The sequence below is a fragment of the Mustela nigripes genome, chromosome 12 (genome assembly GCF_022355385.1).
Source record: "Mustela nigripes isolate SB6536 chromosome 12, MUSNIG.SB6536, whole genome shotgun sequence".
In the NCBI taxonomy this organism is placed as follows: domain Eukaryota; kingdom Metazoa; phylum Chordata; class Mammalia; order Carnivora; family Mustelidae; genus Mustela; species Mustela nigripes.
Window position 1 is genome coordinate 113463263 of NC_081568.1, and position 22018 is coordinate 113485280.

The window sequence follows — 22018 nt, forward strand, 5'->3', positions numbered from 1 at the left end:
AACCGACTTTTAACATTTCACGAAACCTACAACCTTTAAAAATGTCTGTAATGTGTTTATATGTAAGCTGTGGACTGTTTTAGAAGTTACTCCTATCAAACCTGAGAGTGCATGATTACCAACCATTAGGATAAAGCTCAAAAAATACACCTTAACTAATACAGCATTATTTAAAAATTCTTTCTGAAGTTATTACATTACTAAAGTCTTTTCCCTCCCCTTTGTGTGTCACTTATAAAAACAGCTAGATAGAACAACAACAAAAAAACAACATTAAAAAAAGATGATTTAGTCAAGATACAAAGGAACAACAACAATTTTTTTAAAAAGATTTTGCTTATTTATTTGACAGAGAAAGAGAGATCACAAATAGGCAGGGGGGGGGGGGAGCAGGCTCCCTGCTGAGTAGAGAGCCCAATGTGGGGCTCTATCCCAGGACCCTGAGATCATGACCCAATTGGAAGGCAGAGGCCCAACCCACTGAGCCAGGCGCCCCAACATTTTTTTGGGGGTGATTTACTTAGGTTGTGCCAAATACAGAGTGAACTGTGACATAATAGAATCTTTTAACTATATGCAATTAGTTATGTCTTGGCTTGCAGTTAACTTACTTTGACTTTGGACATTCATCCATCCTTCTGCACCTGATTTTTCCTTATTTACAAAATAAAGGGATGGAACCAGGTAACTGAAAAGACTTATTTCAGGTAGAGATGCTAAGTCTTATACCTTTTAAAAACAAGTAGCCAACATGTATACACTAAAAATAAGTATGGTCAAATTGTATCTCCATGTTTTTTCCATGAGGAGTCACAATAGTAGCCACCCCTACTGAATGCCTCTTATGTAATGAATTTTATGTAATGAATTCTGAGAAACCCTTTATATAGGTTATTTAACACTTACCACAAGACCATAGATTAGTATTATCCCAATTTACAGATAATGATATTGAGGCATGGAAAGTTTAAGTCCCTTGCAAAAGTTCTCCAGTTAGTAAGAGCTGATCAAGGATCTTTCCTGAGTACTCTAAGCTCTACCCTATACTGAATGTGATGATTAAAAGCTGAAACCATGTATAAACATCAACTAAAAATAATCTTAGACTAAAATGTAAGTACATGATGAGGTGCAGGTAAATTATGGAACAACACTGAGTCTTAATATCAGAAACAGAAATCATGTATCAGTCAACATTTATTATATTTTAATAACAGCAGTTATAGTTTTATGCTGTGTATATATATCAAATATTGAATGCCAGTTGTATTCATTGTTGGGAAAGGATAATGTGAGACATATTTGGAACACAAATACTTTGATGGTAATAGAAGTAATAATTAGAAATAATATGGTAAGACAGAAGCTAGTATGAGGCAGAGTATTTCATACATCTTTTTCTTGCAGGTGCCTTTGCCCATATTGTACCCAAAGAAAAAGTGTTCACAACAGAATTAACTGTGACTAAACCCTTTTGTTCATGCCCCCACAGTGAATGATAATAGTATACTGCATTTACTGAATGTAAATTTACTGTGTGTGAGGAATTCTAGGCCCTTTAAAAAGAGTAACTCTGTATTTAATCATCAAATACTGTTATCCTGATTTGCAGATAAAAAACTGAGGCAGAAAGATCTGTGACCTGGGAGGACCCACAAAGAAAATATATTTTGCCTTAGATTGGGTGTGTGATCCCTTAGTGTTCAGAAAGTCAAAGGCTGTAAAGACACTGTTGCACTCCTTGAGCACTGGGAGGAAATTTGGAGCTAAACTACATCAACCTCTTTATTTCCTACTTGGGTAAACTGAAACAGAAAAGTTGAGAGACTTAAAGTCACAGATTCTCTTTTTGCATTATGACTGGATACTCCCATAAATTAATAAACAAGAACATGGTAACTGATTAACTTGGTCATTACATGTATGACTTATTGACATCAACCAAACACTGCCTCATGCTCTATTTTAATATTTCTGTCCTACTGTTACTGAAAATTTCAGTGTTACCCAATTAGTCTACTAAATCTTTGAGGCCAGGGACTATATTATATCTTTCTTTAGTGTCTCTAGATTTGAGCAAAATGATTAATATACTGACTTTGTTATAGGCTTTGTATTTACCTCTGATAAGTCATTATATACACTGGGTCCAAAAGTCTGCACCGCGTGCAAGCACTGTGCTGTCATTACTTTGACTTCACATAGAGGGCAACCAGATAATTTATGGATGCTTTTAAAGCATATTGAGCTCCTTAGATGATGATAGCTTAATTTGATTATAAAATGTAGTGTGGTCAGGGAGAGATTTGGATGGGCATTTCCCTGATTTTGTGAGAAAAGTTAAACAGCTTAGTATTACATGCGGTTGAATGTCCATCTATCTCCTTCTTTGACTTGGAAATAACTGTACAAAATCAAGTGGGAAATTCAGACAGTACAGGAGAAAGAAAAATCACCAGGAACTCCACTGTCCAAAGATTCTGATGAACATCTAGCCAGAAAGATTTCTTTTTTCGCCATAACTCCTTCTGATTCGGGGTGAGAGCTGAATCTTTTATTGGAACTGTTTACAATCGAAAGCTCTACTTAAGTGTTTTGTCACTCTCAGGCCGCTCAAACTTTCTATAAATAATGATACTTGTTGAGAAATGAAGTTAAAAAGACTCTCATACAGAATGAAGTAGTACAGAAAGTTGATTTCTGGGCATGCATGCCCGTTTTTCTCCCTTCACAAGGCAGGATGGGGTGGGGGCGGGTAGACGGGGTGGGGGGCATCTTTGCATGTATGGAGGATTCCCTAGTGTGTCAGGATGTCAGGCCACACAAGAGGCCACAGCGTCCGAGCTCTGTTGCCCCAATGGAAGTGTGGAAGAGGAGGAGAAGGGTGGAGCTGGGTCGCAGGAGACTGTGGTAATACAAAGGCTGTGTTTTCTGATTCCACTGTGACACACTATACACTTCAAAATGTACCAGACCAAGTCCCTCCCCCAGCTGCTGGGCAGGTGGTCATGGGGCCCTTTCTGGTGCAGTCAGGCGTAAGGCTGGCTATATCTCAGAATGGGGGCAGGATGCTGATAGGGCATTTCTCATTCATATATTCAGGATTCTGAAAACCCCGAATGGACTCTTTTTCATATAAAGGGGGAAAACTGGCTGTTGGAATAATTCTCCATAAATGAGTTTTGAACTAATAGAAAATTATTAAGTATAAAGGGAAGCTGGGGGTTTCTTTGAAATAGGCAATGATCGCTCTTGCCATATGTGTTTGAATATAATTATGCTGAAAATATTAATGTTTTAAGGATGATAGTATTTGATAACATTCATTCATAAATTTGTTATTCAAAATTTCCTTTTCCTAGGCACATTTTCTTGATTTGTGCTGTATATTTGAACATAGAATTCTTTCATGCCTTACTTTATTAGGGGCTTAACGTGGCTTAAATCCAACCATCTGTTCGCATCTTGGCCATCAGTGCATTGGAGGTGCTGGTAGGGGCTAAATAAATTTCCCACATTTTAAAGGTTAGGGAAAGAGCTACCTTTATGAATAGATTTCAAATGATTCTCAGCAAGACAATAGTGCAGAAGTGGAGTAAAAATGCATTTCATTCTCTGAAGCACAAGGTTCCCTGTCTGTCTTTAGTTTTGCTGAAAGGCAATTAGCATTTCAACTAGCCAATTTGGTTACATGCAATGAAGTACTTGGGTTTATAATTTGCTGCTCTCTGTCTGAGGCAGTTGAGCTCCAGCTCTTATGTAATCCTCTCCAAGTAGCCTTCTCTCCAGCATAGTTATTGTTGCTGGTCTTAAATAACTAATCAACAGAGAGTTTTCCTTGCCTTCAATTGCGGGGTGCCATAAGGCAAGGAAAATGAAATGCCACGCTAATAAGGGGATGATTGTAATTATTAAATAGTCATTATCGAAATGTGGCCCAGGTTGAAAGATACAGAACAGCTTCAAATAAAAAAGCTTCAAAATACAACTTCAAAAAAGGCATTGTGTGGCACTCTTAGTTTATTTCTGCATGCAGTGGGCACAGTGAACAGAAGGTATATATGTTAGATAGAGGGAAATAGGTGAGATGACTCAAAATTAACAAAGAAGAAGCAATTCTTAATTATTTGTATTTACTTTGCACTCTTTCTGCAAAAAAGAATTCTGTGGGGGAATATGTGTAAAAGAGAAAAGAATTTTTCTTTCTTGTAACAAGTGAGCAAGTGCTCTAAAGTATACTGTGGAAATAATTCAAGGGTTTGTATTTGTGTGCTAATTGAAGATAAGATTTTGTTAGCTTCTTTAGTCATGAATTCTGATAATTAGGTAATATTAATATACTTCATGCCCATATCCTATTCTTCTTAAGACAGCACTGTATGTTTTGATAGTCCTTTTGTTAGGATAATTGTAATGATATTATCCTTTAATCTGTGTCGTGGGTCAGTAATTCAATTTAGCTCATCTTTTTATGCAGCACTATTTTTACAAAGTTGTATGTAGGTAATTATTTGGAAATAAAATAATACATTTCTCATTTTTCAAATAAGGTTTCACTGAAAAGATGTAAGAGAAATATTTTAGATTTAAGTCTGGCACGTGATCAATATAATTTGAGAACGTATATGAAAGAATTGCACTATCTTTTATATTTCCAACCTCTGATATAAAGTGAAAGCCCTATCTGCACCTATAATTAGAGTCATTTGTATATTTGTATATTATTCAACTATATTCAGCAGAGTTGGTGAACAGGAATGAAATAAAGAAGGCTTACCTGTGCTTTGGCAGACTAGTCCACTAGGGATGTAAAGTGTTATGGAAAAAGTGGGACCTGATATGGACTTCGCAGAATGGTGGAGAAGAAGAGGGAGTGGAGAGAAGTAGAGAGAAGAGCCCCAAGAATAGCATGGATCAGGGGTGCAGAGGGAGGAGTGATCCAGGTGTCTTGTCCCAGATACACAGTAGATCAACTTGACTGTAGTTGTTGAAAGAAGAGAAAGAGATGGCTGGAAGTGCAGGGTCAGTTGGATTTTTTTAATAAAGGTGAGATAGAATTCACTCATCAAAAAAAAACAAAAACAAAAAAAAAAAACCCTACCTTTTAAAGTGAGTAATTCAATGGTTTTTAATATATTTACAGAGTTGGACAACAGTCCCCGCTGTCTATTCCAGAGCATTTTTATCACCTCAAAAAGAAATTCGGTACCCATTAATCTTCCCTCCCATCCTCTCCCACCCCCAAGTCCCTGGCAACCAATCTGTGTCTTTAAAGATATGGCTGTTGTGGACATTTCACATAGCTGGAATCATATAGTATGTGGCTGGAATCGTATAGTATGTGGCCTTTTGTGTCTGCCTTCTTTCACTTACTGTAATGTTTTCAAAGTTATCATGCTGTAGCATATATCACGACTTCATTCTTTTTTGCGACTGGACAATACTTCTTTGTATGAATATATAAATATACTGCCTTTATCCATTTATCAGTTGACGGACATTTGGATTGTCTCTACTTTTTGACTGTTATATCGTGGACATTTCTATATAAGTTTTTGTGTGAACATATGTTTTCTGTTCTGTTGGTTATATATCTAGGAGTGGAATTGCTGGGTCACTTGGGATGGTGGATAAAATAGCCAGGATGCATTCAGGAGAAATTTATCCCTTTTCTTTTATACCTTCTTTTAAGCTCAAGGTCACATTATGGGGAAGAGGTATCAGGTATGGCTTGAGGGTTCACCAGTTGGAACTTTCCTTGCATAGACCTTTGCCAATTAACTAAGACATTTAAGATAGGACCAGATTGTGAGAAAACAACATAAAGGAAGAACTTGCAGCCAATGACTTCTCCTCACCACTGGCTGTGGTTTTTTCCTAAGAGGGAAGTATAGTCCTGGCTGGCATAGTAATTAACCTATCTAGGATATGCTAAAATCAGAAATGTGATTGGATATTATTTGATGCACATTGAATTCAATTCTCTAATGATTTCTGTGTTTTCAGTAGGGACTCATCTAAATGACATTAGTTAAACTACCAAAATGAGAAAAAAATTATTTTTGTTTCTAAGACAAATTACAAAAGGTTTAAAATGTTTCATTAGGGAGGACAATTCAGTAAATCACTTGAGAATTGGGCTTTAGGTAAAAGACAAGTCCAGTTCACTCATGTATAGTTTTATCAGCTGTCAGTAATTCTGGTGTGTGTCTGTGTGTGTACATTTATGCATTGGTTTATCTAAAACCTTAACTAATTTCCTGAAAGCGTGTGATGTATTTTATAAAATGAACAAGTTTGAACAAACAAATTTGAACGAATTTGTTTAATTTTGGTAGAAGCAAGTATATTTTAAAGTTCTGCTTAGTACCTTGGGATTTGCAACGTAGGTTCACATGAATTAATTCATGTAACCTTAATCACGTGGTTGTAAGTTATTAACTGTTTTACTTTATAATTGAAACAAAGATTTATAAAAGTCAGCAAAATTAAAAACAGCAGCAATTTAATGTACAAAAGTTGTCCATTCCTTAATGATCACAGTAATGATCATAAACTATTATATTTTGGTGTCTCATAAAAACATTTCTATTAATTTTTAGATGAATTGATTTATCTTAAATTTCCTAATATAAGTAGATCTGTTTCATCAGGTAGCATTACATTGAAAATCTCGCTACAATAAAAATATTTCCAAATCAGGTCTTCACTTCTTTTGAACATTTTTCACCAAAATTATAAATAATTAGAGATAATCTTTGAATACCATTACAAAGCAATTTGATACTGAGTGGCAGTTTTACCTAATATTTAAGAAATCTTTCTTGGAGAAAGTCAGCAAATTCAGGAGATTGTTTTTGTTTTTAGGTGATTAGAGTGTCATAGTTTTTATAAGTCAGTGCTATAACTACTACTTGAGAACTTGGAATAATAAAATCAATAGAATTTCCAGAAACTGTTATAGTTTAGGGGATTTTACTTCATCTTATTTTATTTCTCACTAATATTCATGTGTGCTCTTATACTGGGGATTGGCCATTCATTCCTTCAGTGTTTAGTGAAGCATTCTACCATGTACTTGAAAAACATGCTGAGTGGATGATTTCTACTTTCACATTTAATTGTAACTACTGACCTCAAAAACTCAGATTTTATAGTGATTTTTTAACATTTTAAAATCCCAACGATTTCATTGGCACTGTGATTAGAAATCTTAACCCTACTCTTCTAGGCAGCTAACTTATTTTTCCCTCCCTCCCCAGAAGGTGAATGTAAGCATGGAGAGAATTAGAATTAGAATGCCTATTTGCCTTCTTTCATTGCTTCTACTCTCATTAAAGTATCATGTCATTCACGAATAAAATGTATGCCAACAACTAATTCCCTTGCAAGTGGAAAAATCACTGTGAGTGTGAAATTCTACATAATAACCATTCTTGTTACATCATTAACCATTAGGTATAGGACTGGTCTCTTCAGTAGACTGTTCTAGTGAGTAGGCTATGCTGCCAATTAGAGGCTAGGTTTGATTATAAAGAGAAGAAAATAAAGATGTGCATTTTTCATTTAATGACATTTTTATATGATAGGATGTATAAATATAGTGGCTTTTAAAATTATCTTTCCTATAAGATTTTTCCTAGCAAGACTGGAATATTAATCTAGTATTTAGTTAAAAACATAGGATTTGGACCTTGAGAGCTTAGGTTTGAATCTTGGCTTTGGATTTCGGAGATCTAATCTTGACAAATATATTTAACTTATATGTCAGGTTTCTCATCAGAAAATGAGCATAATAATAGTACTTATATTTTAAATATATTTTTAAAATATTTTATTATTTATTTGACAGAGAGAGATCACAAGTAAGTAGGCAGAGAGGCAGGCAGAGAGAGAGAGAGAGAGAGAGGAGGAAGCAGGCTCCCTGCTGAGCAGAGAGCCCGATGCGGGACTCGATCCCAGGACCCCGAGATCATGACCTGAGCCGAAGGCAGCGGCCCAACCCACTGAGCCACCCAGGCGCCCCAGTACTTATATTTTAAATGGTTGCTATGAGGATCAAAGAAATTAACACATGTAAAGGAATTAGAATAGCCTAGCTTTTAGCTGCTATTAGCTGATACTGTCACACATGAAGCCCAAGTTTTTGATGATTAGGGTGCATGAAGGATACCTTCTTCTTTTGCTTCTTTGGTCTCCTCTCGATTCCTAAAGAGGATTTAAATTTATCTTGAAGCTACTAGAGCTCAAGTGTCAGCCCCTAATATTTCTTTTCCTTTCTTACTTTTATAGACTTCTTTTGGATCCTTAGCACATTAATCTTGTAGCCTTTTTATTTTCTAATACAGGTACTTCCTTAAGGAAGTCTCCTTAAAGACCTCCACTTAGGTTTACATCATACAGGTTCTGATTTCTATAATAATTGCTGCTTTGACTCATGAGTCTTTCTAGGGCTTTTTATTTTATTTTTTTAAAATTGTATTTATTTGAGAGAGAAAGAGAGAAAGAGAGAGAGAGACAAGCAGACTCCATGCTGAGGGCAGAGCCTGATTTAGGGCTTGATCTCAGTCCTGAGATCATGATCTGAGCCAAAACCAAGAGTCAGACACCCAGGCACCCCTCTTTCTAGGGCCTTTTTTTAGAAAAGATTTTATTTATTTTTTTTGACAGAGATCACAAGTAGGTAGAGAGGTAGGCAGGTGGGGGTGGGGAGAAGGCTCCCCACTGAGCAAATTTGGGGCTCAATCCCAGGACCCTGAAATCATGACCTGAGCTGAAGTCAGAGGCTTTAACCCACTGAGTCTCCTAGGTGCCCCTCCAGCAGGGTTTTATATATATATTTTGAACTCTGTGTTAGTTTAGCTCCTGGTAAGTTGACATTATTGTTATTATATAGTCACTGTCTTTATATGCGTTTTGCCTTGAAGTCTTATTTTGTCTGTAATAGATACTAATAACATTTCATTAGCATTTGCCTATTATCTCACGAACTTAAGAAAGAAGGAAATGATCCAAGAAAGGTCTAAAATGTAAGGAATGTTGACTAAAGTTGAGAATAAACATTTGGATAAACAAAGAATATTAATGATTAAATTCTAAATTCTATTGTTATACATTGAGAGTTAAGTAAAATAAGATAGAGCTTATATCATAAAATTAGCATGTTAGTGGGGTTTGTGTGACAGAGGATTGGTTTTGAATATTGTAAGATCCTTTTATGGTTCAGTAGTAAGGTGAAGATATTTAAATTGAAACTTTTAAAAATTTACGGGGCAAAAATGATAACTCTCAAAGAACAAATACATCAATTCACAAGCACAGTGAAAGAAAGCAAGAGAAGAAAAAGTAAAACTGTATAAGAGCAGGGCAAAAAGCACAAATGGCAGAAAAGTTTCTAAATGTATGACTAATTATAATAAGTGACTCTAAATCAAACTCCTCAGTAAGAGCACAGTGATTATCAGGGAAGACCAAACATTATGGAAATCAATTACATGTTGTTTACAAGGGGCACACATTAGACAAAAGGACTTAGGTTGAAAGCGGGAGAATGCAAAGAGAGATAATGGGCTCTAACAATTTTTTTTTTTTAAAGATTTTATTTATTTATTTGTCAGGGAGAGAGAGAGAGAGAGCAAGAGCGAGCACAGGCAGAGTGGCAGGCAGAGTCAGAGGGAGAAGCAGGCTCCCTGCGGAGCAAGGAGCCCGATGTAGGACTTGATCCCAGGACGCTGGGATCATGACCTGAGCCGAAGGCAGCTGCTTAACCATCTGAGCCACCCAGGCGTCCCAGGCTCTAACAATTTTGTATTTAATTTTGTACACTCTTACTTGAAGAGGAGCCCCAAATTTATATATGCTTCAGTCATAACTAACCACTCTAAAACTTAAAATAACCACTTTGCTCATAAATGTACAACTCTCAAGGGCTTTGTAAGCACAGTTACCTCTTTTTGATTATAGTCATCCCAATAGGAATAAAGTGATATCGTGGTTTTTGATTTGCATTCTTCTGATAACTGGTTAATCATGTTGAGTACCTTTTCATGCAGCTGTTTGCCTTTTGTATGCATTCTTCTGGAAATGTGTATTCAGTTCCTCTACCCATTTTTTAATCAGATTGTTTTTTGGTATTGAGTTCTGAGTTCTTTATATATTTTGGATATTAACTCCTTATCAGTATAGGATTTGCAAGTATTTTCTCTCGTTCTCCAGGCTACCTTTTCATTTTGTTGATGGTTTCCCTTGTGTTGTAGAAGTTTTTTTTTTTTTTTTAATTTTTTAAAATTTTGATGTAGTTTCTCTTGTTTTGCTTTTGTTCCTTTTGCTTTTGGTGTCAAATTAAAAAAAAAAAAATTGCCAAGACTGATGTCAAGGACCCTACCCCCTATAATTTCTTCCAAGAGTTTTATGGTTTCAAGTTTTATGTTCAAGCCTTTAAGTCCGTTTGAATTGATTTTTTATCTGATTGTTTCATCCACAAATGATCATTTTACAATTATTTTATTAGAAGTTGCAATCATGCTTTGTTAACTCTGTCATTCTTGCCACATTAGCTGGAATTCTTTAAGGAAGAACTTTTCCTTAATGGCTAGGGTATTTGGTTATTCTGAAAAGGAGTTTACCCAGAATAGACAGGATGAATATTCTTCCTTTTTTTCCTTAAAGATTTTATTTACTTATTTGACAGAGAGAAAGAGATAGAGAGAGAGATCACAAGTAGTCTGAGAGGCAGGCGGTGGGGGGTGGGGAGCAGACTCCTCGCTCAGGTTCATTTTGCATATTTCCCTCCCCATACATCAGTTATTCCTATAAGAAACCCTGGTTTTACTGGGGAATGGTGTTTAGAGACAAAAATCTAAGCACTGTGGTGCTTGTTGTTACTGAGTTGTCATTACTTCTAAGCCTTTTTGATAGATGAAGTCAGAAATATGTAGTTTACAAAGAAAAAATGTCATGAGGTGAGACTGGTATTTCCAATTTAAATTTAACCATCCAGATACTTTATATAATTTCTTTGGTTTTTTTTTTTTTTTAAAGATTTTATTTATTTATTTGACAGAGAGAGATCACAAGTAGGCAGAGAGGCAGGCAGAGAGAGAGGAGGAAGCAGGCTCCCTGCTGAGCAGAGAACCTGATGTGGGGCTCGATCCCAGGACCCTGAGATCATGACCTGAGCCGAAGGCAGCGGCTTAACCCACTGAGCCACCCAGGCGCCCCAATTTCTTTGGTTTTATTGTCATTTCTGTTTTCTTTTATTATTTGTTCTATCTTATAAACGTGTGTAGTTTCAAAATATATATTCTGCAACATATAAAATGTGGTTCCAAAATATATATTCTACAATATAAAAATATAATTTAAACACTATAATAACTTATAATATTACTACTGACAATAAGAATACTGAGTGAAGCATATAAGCTTTCTTTGTATTTGTTAGAATTTATTCTACTGTGGTCAGTCAAAATGCTATTTCTAAAGTTACTAGAGATAATTATTTTATCTGTGCAATTATATCCTCATTTGATAGTTGCTTTATTTATTTCAGTTTGTCTATATATAGTTATTTTTGCAAAGAAACATTGGCAACATAATTCAGGGGCTAAGAAAAATGGTTATCTATAGAGGAAGGAAAGGACTAGATTGATGGAAGTGAGAATTCTCTTAATATACTTTGTCACAGAGCACCTGGATGGCTCAGTGGGTTAAGCCTCTGCCTTCAGCTCAGGTCATGATCTCAGGGTCCTGGGATCGAGCCCCACATCGGGCTCTCTGCTCAGCGGGGAGCCTGCTTTTCCCTCTCTCTCTGCTTGCCTCTCTGCCTACTTGTGATCTCTGTCTGTATGTCAAATAAATAAATAAAATATTTTTTTAAAAAGTTTCTTTTTCTTTAAAGATTTTATTTTTCTGACAGATGGAGATCTCTGTCAGATATCTATCTGTAGGTCAAATAAATAAATAAAATAAAAAAAATCTTTTTTTTTAAAGATTTTATTTATTTATCTGACAGATGGAGATCACAAGTAGGCAGAGAGGCAGGCAGAGAGAGGGAAAAGCAGGCTCCCCGCTGAGCAGAGAGCCCATTGTGGGGCTCGATCCCAGGACCCCTGGATCATGACCTGAGTTGAAGGCAGAGGCTTTAACCCACTGAGCCACCCAGGCACCCCTTTATTACCATCCTTCTAGTATATCCTAAACCCCGAGTGAATATTTAAAGTTATAGGACATAGCTGGAGTTAGGGAAATGGGAGATATTAGAGTGGGAGAGAATGTGCTCTGATAATGGGACAGCAAGTCCAACTTACAAGAGACATTCAAGTAAGCCAGTTCTTGTAAAATTATCAGTCTTAGTTGACCTACCTTCTGATATTCTCAACTCTTGGGGTTGACTTTGCTAAACTTAAATGGAACTATGGATTTGAAATAGGGCCAAGTTAAAATTTAAAGTTGGAGGAGTAAGCATAAATAAAAAATTGTCGGGGCGCCTGAGTGGCTCAGTGGGTTAAAGCCTCTGCCTTTGGCTCAGGTCATGATCCCAGGGTCCTGGGATCAAGCCCCGCTTCCTCTCCTCGGGCTTTCTGCTCAGCAGGGAGCCTGCTTCCTCCTTTCTCTCTCTGCCTGCCTCTCTGCCTACTTGTGATCTCTATCTGTCAAATAAATAAATAAAATCTTTTTAAAAAATTGTCTTTCATGAATTGTAAAAAAAAAAAATAGAAAAATGATATGGATATCTTTTTTTTTTTAAAACCAGGTGATTAGCCTAAATTTTATGATTGAAGGAAGGGACGATTACTGTTATGGAAGGTGAAGACACGTGCCCTGGACATATTCATCAAAAGCAAAATAATGAAAGGGGCAAGTCTGGGGGAGTCATTGCATTATTAAAAAATGCTCCCTTATTTTAATTTACGACACCAGATCACCTAAGGCAAAGTCAAGAGGTGAAAGATATTGGTGATGCACACAATGAATTCTATTAAAGGCTTCCTTTTCGCTTGTGAGTTTTCTTCAAAAGTAAGTTTTAGGTATAGAGAATTTTTAGAAGGATGTGACTACGTGTGTGTGTGTAGGGGGGGTGGTTGGGGGCAAATGTGTTCTCTCTTCAAGTAATGAATTGTAGCTGAAAGAAGAAATTAAGGAATGGAAAATAAGGAGGAAAACAGCTTAGGATAAGTAAAAGACGATGAGAGATTTGTCTGTATTCTTGTTTTGATTAATATTTCTGCCATTTTCATTTTATAAAAACACTTGGGTACTAAACATATCAGAAGTTCCCTCTTTTGATAATGGATTGAGAATATATTCATGTAATTCTAAGATTGTGATAATTAGGTTTTAATTAAGCTCTGAGGGCTTGTATCCATAATTTATGTGTTCTTCATTATTTTAAATAATTATGTAGTAATTGAAGTGACACATTATATTTGATTTGGGAAATTAATATATATTAAAATGGCAGAATCGTGAGAAGAAATGTTCAAGTTATCTATTTGCTGTATCAATAAACCACCCCAAAATTTAGTGGCTGAAATTAATTTATAATGATCTCTCATAGCTCTGGTGTTTAGAGGGCTTCTCTGGACTCTTCTTGCAACCAGAGAACCATAGAATTGCAACCAGAGAGTCACTAAGGATGAAATCATCTGACAATTAATCACTCCCATGTCTGGGTTGTGATGTCATGTCTGGACATGACATATGTGGACTACTGGAAATTGTCCAGGTATCTCTCTTTCCAGGATACAAGTTGTCCAGGATCTCCATGCTAGTTTGGACTTCATCAAGCATGGTGGTCTCAAGGTAGTCAGATGTCCTACATTGTGGTTGGCTTCTTCTGGGTAAGCATTGCTGGAGCAAGTTGCTAAAAATAATTTCAACCTGGAATCTTACTTGATACATGCCTGTGGAAACTTTGGTCATTTATAAGAGAGAGGTACTCAACTCATTTTAGCTACAAGTATGTAGAGTTAGGGAATAGAGGAAGAAGGTGGGTTGGGAGGTCTGTAGCATTTTGTTTTGGTTTGAGATATATTTGAGGTACTGGTAGGACATCTGTATGGACATATTCAGCAGTTAGGTGAAAGTGTCTTGAGGTCAACATGTGGATTGGGTCTTTATTTAACAAGGGTAATTGCCTACTTTAGTTAAAATAGTTTGCTAGATACTGTGGGGTAGCTACATGGAAGTGTCTAGGTAGTTGACAATATGAGTCTAGTTCTGTAGGTTGTAAATAGATATCAGTAGGGGAAAATTGTTGTGTGACATCATAGATTTGAAAAATGATGGATTAAATAAAGTTAAGTCTGTGTTTAGGCCTTTCTGGCATTTGTTTTATGTTTTAAGTATTTTGAATATTTAAGAAGGTATGTTTAGTATCCATACAAATTTATTTCCTAAATGTAGTTCACAACAGAATTCTTTAATTTGGCCAAAATGTGGGGATAGCATTGCATAGAACACATTTTGGGGAACACACTTCTGAGAACTTATGTGAAAGTTTAAAAGTTGGAATTTCAAGTTTTCATAGAGATTAGAAAAGCTGAGATGTCTCAGAGGTAAAGTTTGAATTTGCTATTGAAGGGGTGAATACAGTTGAGATGTTAAGCTTGAAGAGAAAGCAAGACTGAGGATGGAAGATTGTAGGTAGGAAGACTGCATTTGGGATTTAGGGAGAACTGGAGAGAGGGAGGGAGGGAGAGGAGAAAGAGAAGAGGCAGACTAATAGGAGTAAAGTCTAAAACATGAAAGAATGGGGTCGGAAGTAAGGATGGTGGATTATTCTCAGGGCAGTATGGGTGTTGCATTTTTGAGACGGTCTGTAGAAGTGGAGGAAGAGAGAATTCCTTCTTCTTCTTCTTCCCTTCTTCCTTTTTCTCTTCAGAAGGGAAATTCTGAAATATAAATATTCAGAGGTAGGTAGTTAATACTGATGGAAATTCTTATAGAGCAATGAAAGCAAAGAAGAATAAACATTACTCTAATTTAGGGGTGCCTGGGTGGCTCCGTGGGTTGGGCCTCTGCCTTCAGCTCAGGTCATGATCTCAGGGTTCTGGGATCTAACCCCGCATTGGGATCTCTGCTCAGCAGGGAGCCTGATTCCCACCGCCCCCCCCCCTGCTTCTCTGCCTACTTGTGATTTCTCTTTCTGTCAAATAAATAAATACAATCTTAAAAAAAAAAAAAGAATAAACTTTACTCTAATTTCTAATGTATACAGGTGTATAATTCATTTCCCAGTAACTGTTCACATATCAGTGTGAAGGGTAGAGTTGAGAGATAAAAACTGATCTAGTGATGATTTGCCTTTTTTTTTTTTTTTAAACTTAGGAAAAATTTCAAGATGAAATTCTATTTTAATATATTCATTTTTTTCATATTTACTGCTTCATAGCTAGACTTTAGACAATCCCTGGCACATTGTAGAGACTCTGGATATTTTTCGGAAGTTGCCAGATGGTGAATGAATGTTAGATACAGCCATAGCTAAGACCATCAGTAGGGTCCACATTTCTTTAAGCACTCTTTTTCTTTTAGATTTTATTTATTTATTTGAGAGAGAAAGAGAGAGAGCTAAGCAGTGGGGAGAGCAACAGAGGCAGGGGTAGAAGCAGGTTCCTTGCTGAGCAGGGAGCCCCATGAGGGGCTTGATCCGAGGACCCTGGGAATATGACACAAGCCAATGGCAGCCACTTAACCAGCTGAGCCACCCAGGTGCTCCTCCTTTAAGCTCTTTAAAAATAGTGTGCATGAACAAAAAGACTAAGCTCTTGAAGGACTTTGCACTATAACAGCTATAAATTATAGCTGGAGGGAACAGCCTAAGAATACTGTGCACTGAAGATAGCACTATGTGATACAGGCAGTTGTGTGGTACTGTCTCTGAAAGATAGTGCCGACCCATACTAGGATCTGGGGCCAGTGTGGCATGAGGGCCACAGACTAAAACAGCAAGGCTAGGCAGATGGAAGAGACCAGGTTCAGACAGGGCAGTGGGTCCTGAGGCTCAGTGGCAGCTGGATCACTGTAGATAGGGATACCATACATCCTTTAGGAATGCATATGCCACTGGAATTCTTGGAGCATGCAAGTAGGGGACCTTCAAGAGGTAAAGCTGGATTTCCTTCAAGCATGACTCATGGTATTTGGAGTAGGATTTAATTTAATTTGGAGAAATAATGTCATGATGACATATTTGTAACATGAGTGTTGTGTACTAGTTCATACTTGTTACATATTAATGATTCCAAGGAATTAATATTTTTAATTACACCACAGCTGTAAGAAAATTTTAATCAAATTTAATCCTGTCATCCCCCAGCATAATAGTGAAACAGAGTTTGAGCTACATTTAAAGCAACAGAAATAAGCACTATATCTTTTAAGAAGAAGAAGAAAAAATTTACTTTTGTATTATATGTAGGCAGTAGAATTCACAGGTGAATTCTACCAAACATTTAAAGAAGAATTAATACCTATCCTTTTCAAACTATTCCAAAATGTCTTAAAAAGGAATGTTTCCAGATTCATTCTATGAGACCAGCATTACCATGATACCAAGGCCTGAGAAGACACTACAAAAAAAAGAACTTTATAGACCAGTATTCCTGATGAACATAGATGCAAAAGTCCTCAATAAAATATTAGCAAACTGAATTCAACAATATATTAAAAGGATCATTCCCCACAATCAACTGAGATTTAGTCTAGGGATGCAAGGATGTTTTAATATCCACAAATTAATCATTGTGATACATCACATTAACAGAATGAAAGATAAAAATATGATCTTCTCAATAGATGTAGAAAAAACATTTGATGAAATTCAACATTTATTCATGATTAAAAACTCTCAACAAAATTGTTATAGAGAGAACATATCTCAACATACTCAAGGCTGTATATGATAACCCCACAGATAACATTGTATTCAATGGTGGAAAGCTAAAAACTTTTCTGCTAAGATCAGGAACAAGACAAGGATGCCCACTTTCACTACTTTTGTTCAATGTAGTACTGGAAATTCTAGCGATAGTAATCAGATAAGTAAAAGATGTAAAAGTCCTCCAAACTGGTAAGGAAGAAGTGAAACTCATTATTTGCAGTTGACATGATAGTATAGATAGAAAACCCTAAAGACTCCACCAAAAAATCTATTAGAATAAATGAATTCAGCAAAATTGCAGGATTCAAAATCAATATATAGAAATGTTGTATTTCTTTTTTTTTTTTTAAAGATTTTATTTATTTATTTGAGAGAGAGAGAGACAGTGAGAGAAAGGACGAGCGAGAAGGTCAGAGGGAGAAGCAGACTCCCCATGGAGCTGGGAGCCCGATGCGGGACTCGATCCCGGGACTCCGGGATCATGACCTGAGCCGAAGGCAGTCGTTCAACCAACTGAGCCACTCAGGCGTCCCTAGAAATGTTGTATTTCTATATGCTATTAATGAAATACCAGAAAGAGAAATTTTAAGAAATCCAATTTACAATTGCATCAAAAAGAATAAAGTATTTAGACACAAATTTAACCACAGAGGTGAATGACCTAAACTCTGAAAACTATAAGATGTTCGTGAAATAAGTCAAAGATGGCACAAATAAAAGGAATTATATACCATGCTCATGAATTAGAAGAATAAATAGTGTCCATATTATCCAAAGCAATCTACATATTTAGTGTAATCCCTACCAAAATACCAGTATTATTTTTCACAGAACTAGAACAGAAAATCCTGAAATTTGTATTGAACTACAAAAGACCCCGAATAGCCAACACAATCTTTTTTTAAAACAATTATTTTTTATTAGCATGTAATCTATTATTAGCCCCAGGGGTACAGGTCTGTGAATTGCCAGGTTTACACACTTCATAGCACTCACCATAGCACATACCTTCCCCAACCACCCTCTCCCTTTCCCCCTCCCCCCAACAACCCTCAGCCTGTTTTGTGAGATTTAGAGTCTCTTCTGGTTTGTCTCCCTCCTGATCCCGTCTTGTTTCATTTATTCTTTTCCTAACCCCCAAACCCCCCACATTGCATCTCCACTTCCTCATATCAGGGAGATCATATGATAGTTGTCTTTCTCCAATTGACTTATTTCGCTAAGCATGATACCCTCTAGTTCCATCCATGTCATCGCAAATGGCAAGATTTCATTTCTTTTGATGGCTGCATAGTATTCCATTGTATATATATATACCACCTCTTCCTGATCCATTTCTCTTTTGATGGACATCTAGGTTCTTTCCATAGTTTGGCTGTCGTGGACATTGCTGCTATAAACATTCAGGTGCATGTGCCCCTTCGGATCACTACATTTGTATCTTGAGGGTAAATACTCAGTAGTGCAATTGCTGGGTAATAGGGTAGTGCTATTTTCACCTTTTTGAGGAATGTCCATGCTGTTTTTCAGAGTGGCTGCACCAGCTTGCATTCCCATCAACAGTGTAGGAGGGTTCCCCTTTCTCCGCATCCTCTCCAGCATCTGTCATTTCCTGACTTGTTAATTTTATCCATTCTGCCTGGTGTGAGGTGGTATTTCATTGTGGTTTTGACTTGTATTTCCCTGATGCCAAGTGATGTGGAGCACTTTTTCATGTGTCTGTTGGCCATCTGGAGGTCTTCTTTGCAGAAATGTCTGTTCATGTCCTCTGCCCATTTCTTGATTGGATTGTTCTTTGGGTGTTGAGTTTGAAAAGTTCTATTGCTCTGCTCAGTGGGGAGTCTGCTTCTCCCTCTGTCCCTCCCACACAGCTTGTGTTCTCTCTCAAATAAAATCTTAAAAAAAATACAAATTATCCAATTAAAGAATGAGTAGACATTTTTTCCAAGGAGGACACACAGATGGCCAACAGACATATGAAAAGATGCTCAACATCACTATTCATCAGGGACATGCATATCAAAACCACCATGAGCTATTACCTCATGCCAATTAGAATGGCTAATATAAAGAAGATAGGAAGTAACAAATGTTGGTGAGGATGTGGAGAATAGAGAGCCCTCATATACTGTTGGTGAAATTGGAGTGTATCCATCATGGAAAACAGTATAAGAGGGTCCTCAAAAAATTAAAAAAATAAAAGTACCATGTGATTCAGTAATTCAATTAATGGGTATTTACCCAAGGAAAAAAAAAACACTTGAAAAGATAAGATACACCCTTATGTTTATTGCAGCATTATTTACAATAACCAAGGTATGGAAGCAACCTAAGTATCCATTATTAGAAGAATGGATAATGAAGATGTGTTATATATGTGCAATGGAATATTGCTTAGCTATAAAGAAAAGTGAAGTCTTGGTATTCTCAACAACATGAATGGACCTAGAGGGTATTACACTAAGTTAGATAAGTCAGACAGAGAAAGATAAATACCATATGATTTTACTTAGCAGGAATAAAACAAATGAACAAACAAATAACAGAGAGAAACAGACTCATGAATATTGGCCAAACTAGTGGTTGTCATAGGGGAGATGGGTGGCAAGATAGGAAAACTAAGTGAAGGGGATAACGAGGTATAGACTTAAGTTATAAAATAAATAAGTCACAGGGTTGTTAAAGTATAGCATAAGAAATATAATCAATAATATTGTGATAACTTTTTCTGGTGACAGTGACTATGCTTAAGTGGTGAGCATTTCATAATGTATGTAACTGTTGAATCACTATGTTGTATGCCAGAAACTAATATTATATGTCAAGTATACTTCAATGGCAAAAACAAATTGAAGGTTTGTGGGGTTAAAGTCTGAAGATTATCCTCACCTGCGGCACGGTTTTGACAGTAGTTTTGACCTCAAAACATCTTCAGGCCCTCTTGATCTATCTTTTGTTTTGTTTTTGTACTCCTCTGTTCCTCAGGAGGAACCTCAAGTTATTATACATAGAATACAGACTTATTTTTCTAACTCTGAGAAGTACTGTTTTCCCTCTCTGGAGTCTGGAGTGATAGGTGTGACCAGGTAGGTAGGCATTTCTAAAGTTCCCGGATAGCTCTTCTACCTGTGCTTTCCATGCCAGACATAGTGTGTAGAGGTAGCTGATTCTCTTGTTTGAGTTTTACAGGCCTTCCAGGAGGAGTCTCACCATTTTGTTTTCAAATACAATGTTGCAGTTCATTCCCCTCAGACCTGGCAGTGCCATCTTGGGTTTCCATTGTGCTTTGCAAACTTTTCTAGGTTCTGGATGTTTCCATCTTATATCAGACGTCCTCCTTTCATTCTAGTATTGCTATATTATATGGGTGGGTGGGTGGAAAGAGAGCCTCACACAGGACAGCCTAGGATGCCCAGTCTTATTTCCTTTAGTCTCTTGGCCACTGGATTTTGAAGGTCCAGAGCCTGGAAACTGGTACTTCCTGGTGTACTGGAATGAATTTCTGAGTGCTTCACAAATTCCCTAGTGCTGTAGCTGTTCATTTTTCTTCCCTTTAACAGTTGAGGGAACTTGGGTCCAGAGAAGTGGCTTAACTTGTCCATCGATGGCAAAGATGGCAAGATGGCAGAGACTAGAAGTGACTGGGGTCTCAGCATCCCCAGGGGCATTGGTAGTGTCCAGCTAGACTCTTCATAACTTCTACTGCAGGATCCCCAAGAGGGTACTGGTAGGAATGCTCTCCCTTTGCCCTGTAAAATCAAATTCCTGGACTCCTACACTGGGGACAGCCTATAAGAGGTATGTGTGTGCAGGTGTATGTGTGGACGCACACTGGTATGTGTTTTTCTACTGTTGAATGGCATAAACAGAAGAAGTATTTTACTTTCCTCTTTGATCCCAGTTAGAGGAGACATTGGTGTGAACTTGGAATTCAAGTTCTCTTTATAAATCACAGTTGCTATTCAGCTGGAGCCAACTGATGTCATGTAGAAATGTGGACTCAGTTTTTTCAAAATAACCTAGAAATAAAATTTTTAAAATATGTGGTGTCCTCAAACTTTAAATCTTGGAAAAAATTTTTTTAGTATTATTTCATAGACACATGTCTGTAGACCTCTTGGGGTGAACCTCTGTTTTCAACGTTAAACATGAAACTTTTTACTTTGTTCTTTCCCTTACCTGCCATGCATGCATATAATTCCTTTAGAAAGGACAGTGCCTAGATTCGTCATTGAAAACAAATGATATTCTATAAATAGATACATAATAGAAAGAAACTCGGAAAAATTGGCTAAGAGAATTTTTTTTTAAGATAACACGAAATCTCAGAAGCATGAAAGACTAGAACTAATTATAGCAGTGTTCAGTGAGATCTTAGTTTCAATAAAATTGCTTTTGTGACTTTTGTCTTTGAGTTTTATGAGGAATTGCAAATTATATTTTTACAGAGTTATAGGTGGCAAAAATCTATCTTTAAGTTCTTAGAACCTTTTTTCATGATTCAAGAAAATGTTTGCTTTTGAAGATGGAGGGGTGCCATCTAATGGTGGTTCACGAAATCTTTGTTGAGACGCACAATCCTTTTATTTCAAAGGAGCAAAAGGGCAAGTGCGTTTTACTTCTCCTTGACAAACGATACCTTTAGCACACTCATATTTGGAATTTCTGTGCACACGTCCTGATTGACTTTATTGCTTCTAAATTTGCCTCAAAGGATTCAGTGTTGTGAATCCTTCATTTTGTGCTTTGCCAAAGTGGGGTAGAGAGAGCACATTTGAAATCCATAATCTTCTAGAGCCCCACGTAGTCTAGAATTGAAGCTTCTGCACATTGTTCTTCCTGTTATCTTGGTGAGCATTTGTAATTCAAATATGAACAGCTTGAATGGCTTTTGTGATCCAGTTGATGACTCAAGCAATTGGGACAGTATGGTCTCATGGGAAATGTCAAGCTTAAATATTTTGGAATACGATAGAAATCTGAGGTGCACTTACGTTATTTAAAAGATTTCGTGTCTCAAGCATCTACTTACTTCATTTGTGTTTAGTAACATTTTGTTTTCCTTGGAAGTTTTGGTTCAAACTGTATAGTTGTTTACTGAAACGGTTTTGTGGAGCTGTTGTATGCATGTTG

General features: G+C 36.7%; 1 protein-coding gene across 1 annotated transcript in view; it reads left to right on the plus strand.

The window, feature by feature from the left end:
• Positions 1-2781: 2781 nt before the first annotated feature.
• ADGRV1 (adhesion G protein-coupled receptor V1) overlaps positions 2782-22018 on the plus strand; it is a 527902-nt gene continuing 508665 nt past the window's right edge. The window contains exon 1 of the mRNA XM_059416383.1: positions 2782-2910. Coding sequence (XP_059272366.1) covers positions 2782-2910 — 129 coding nt within the window. The remainder of the gene's footprint in view (positions 2911-22018) is intronic.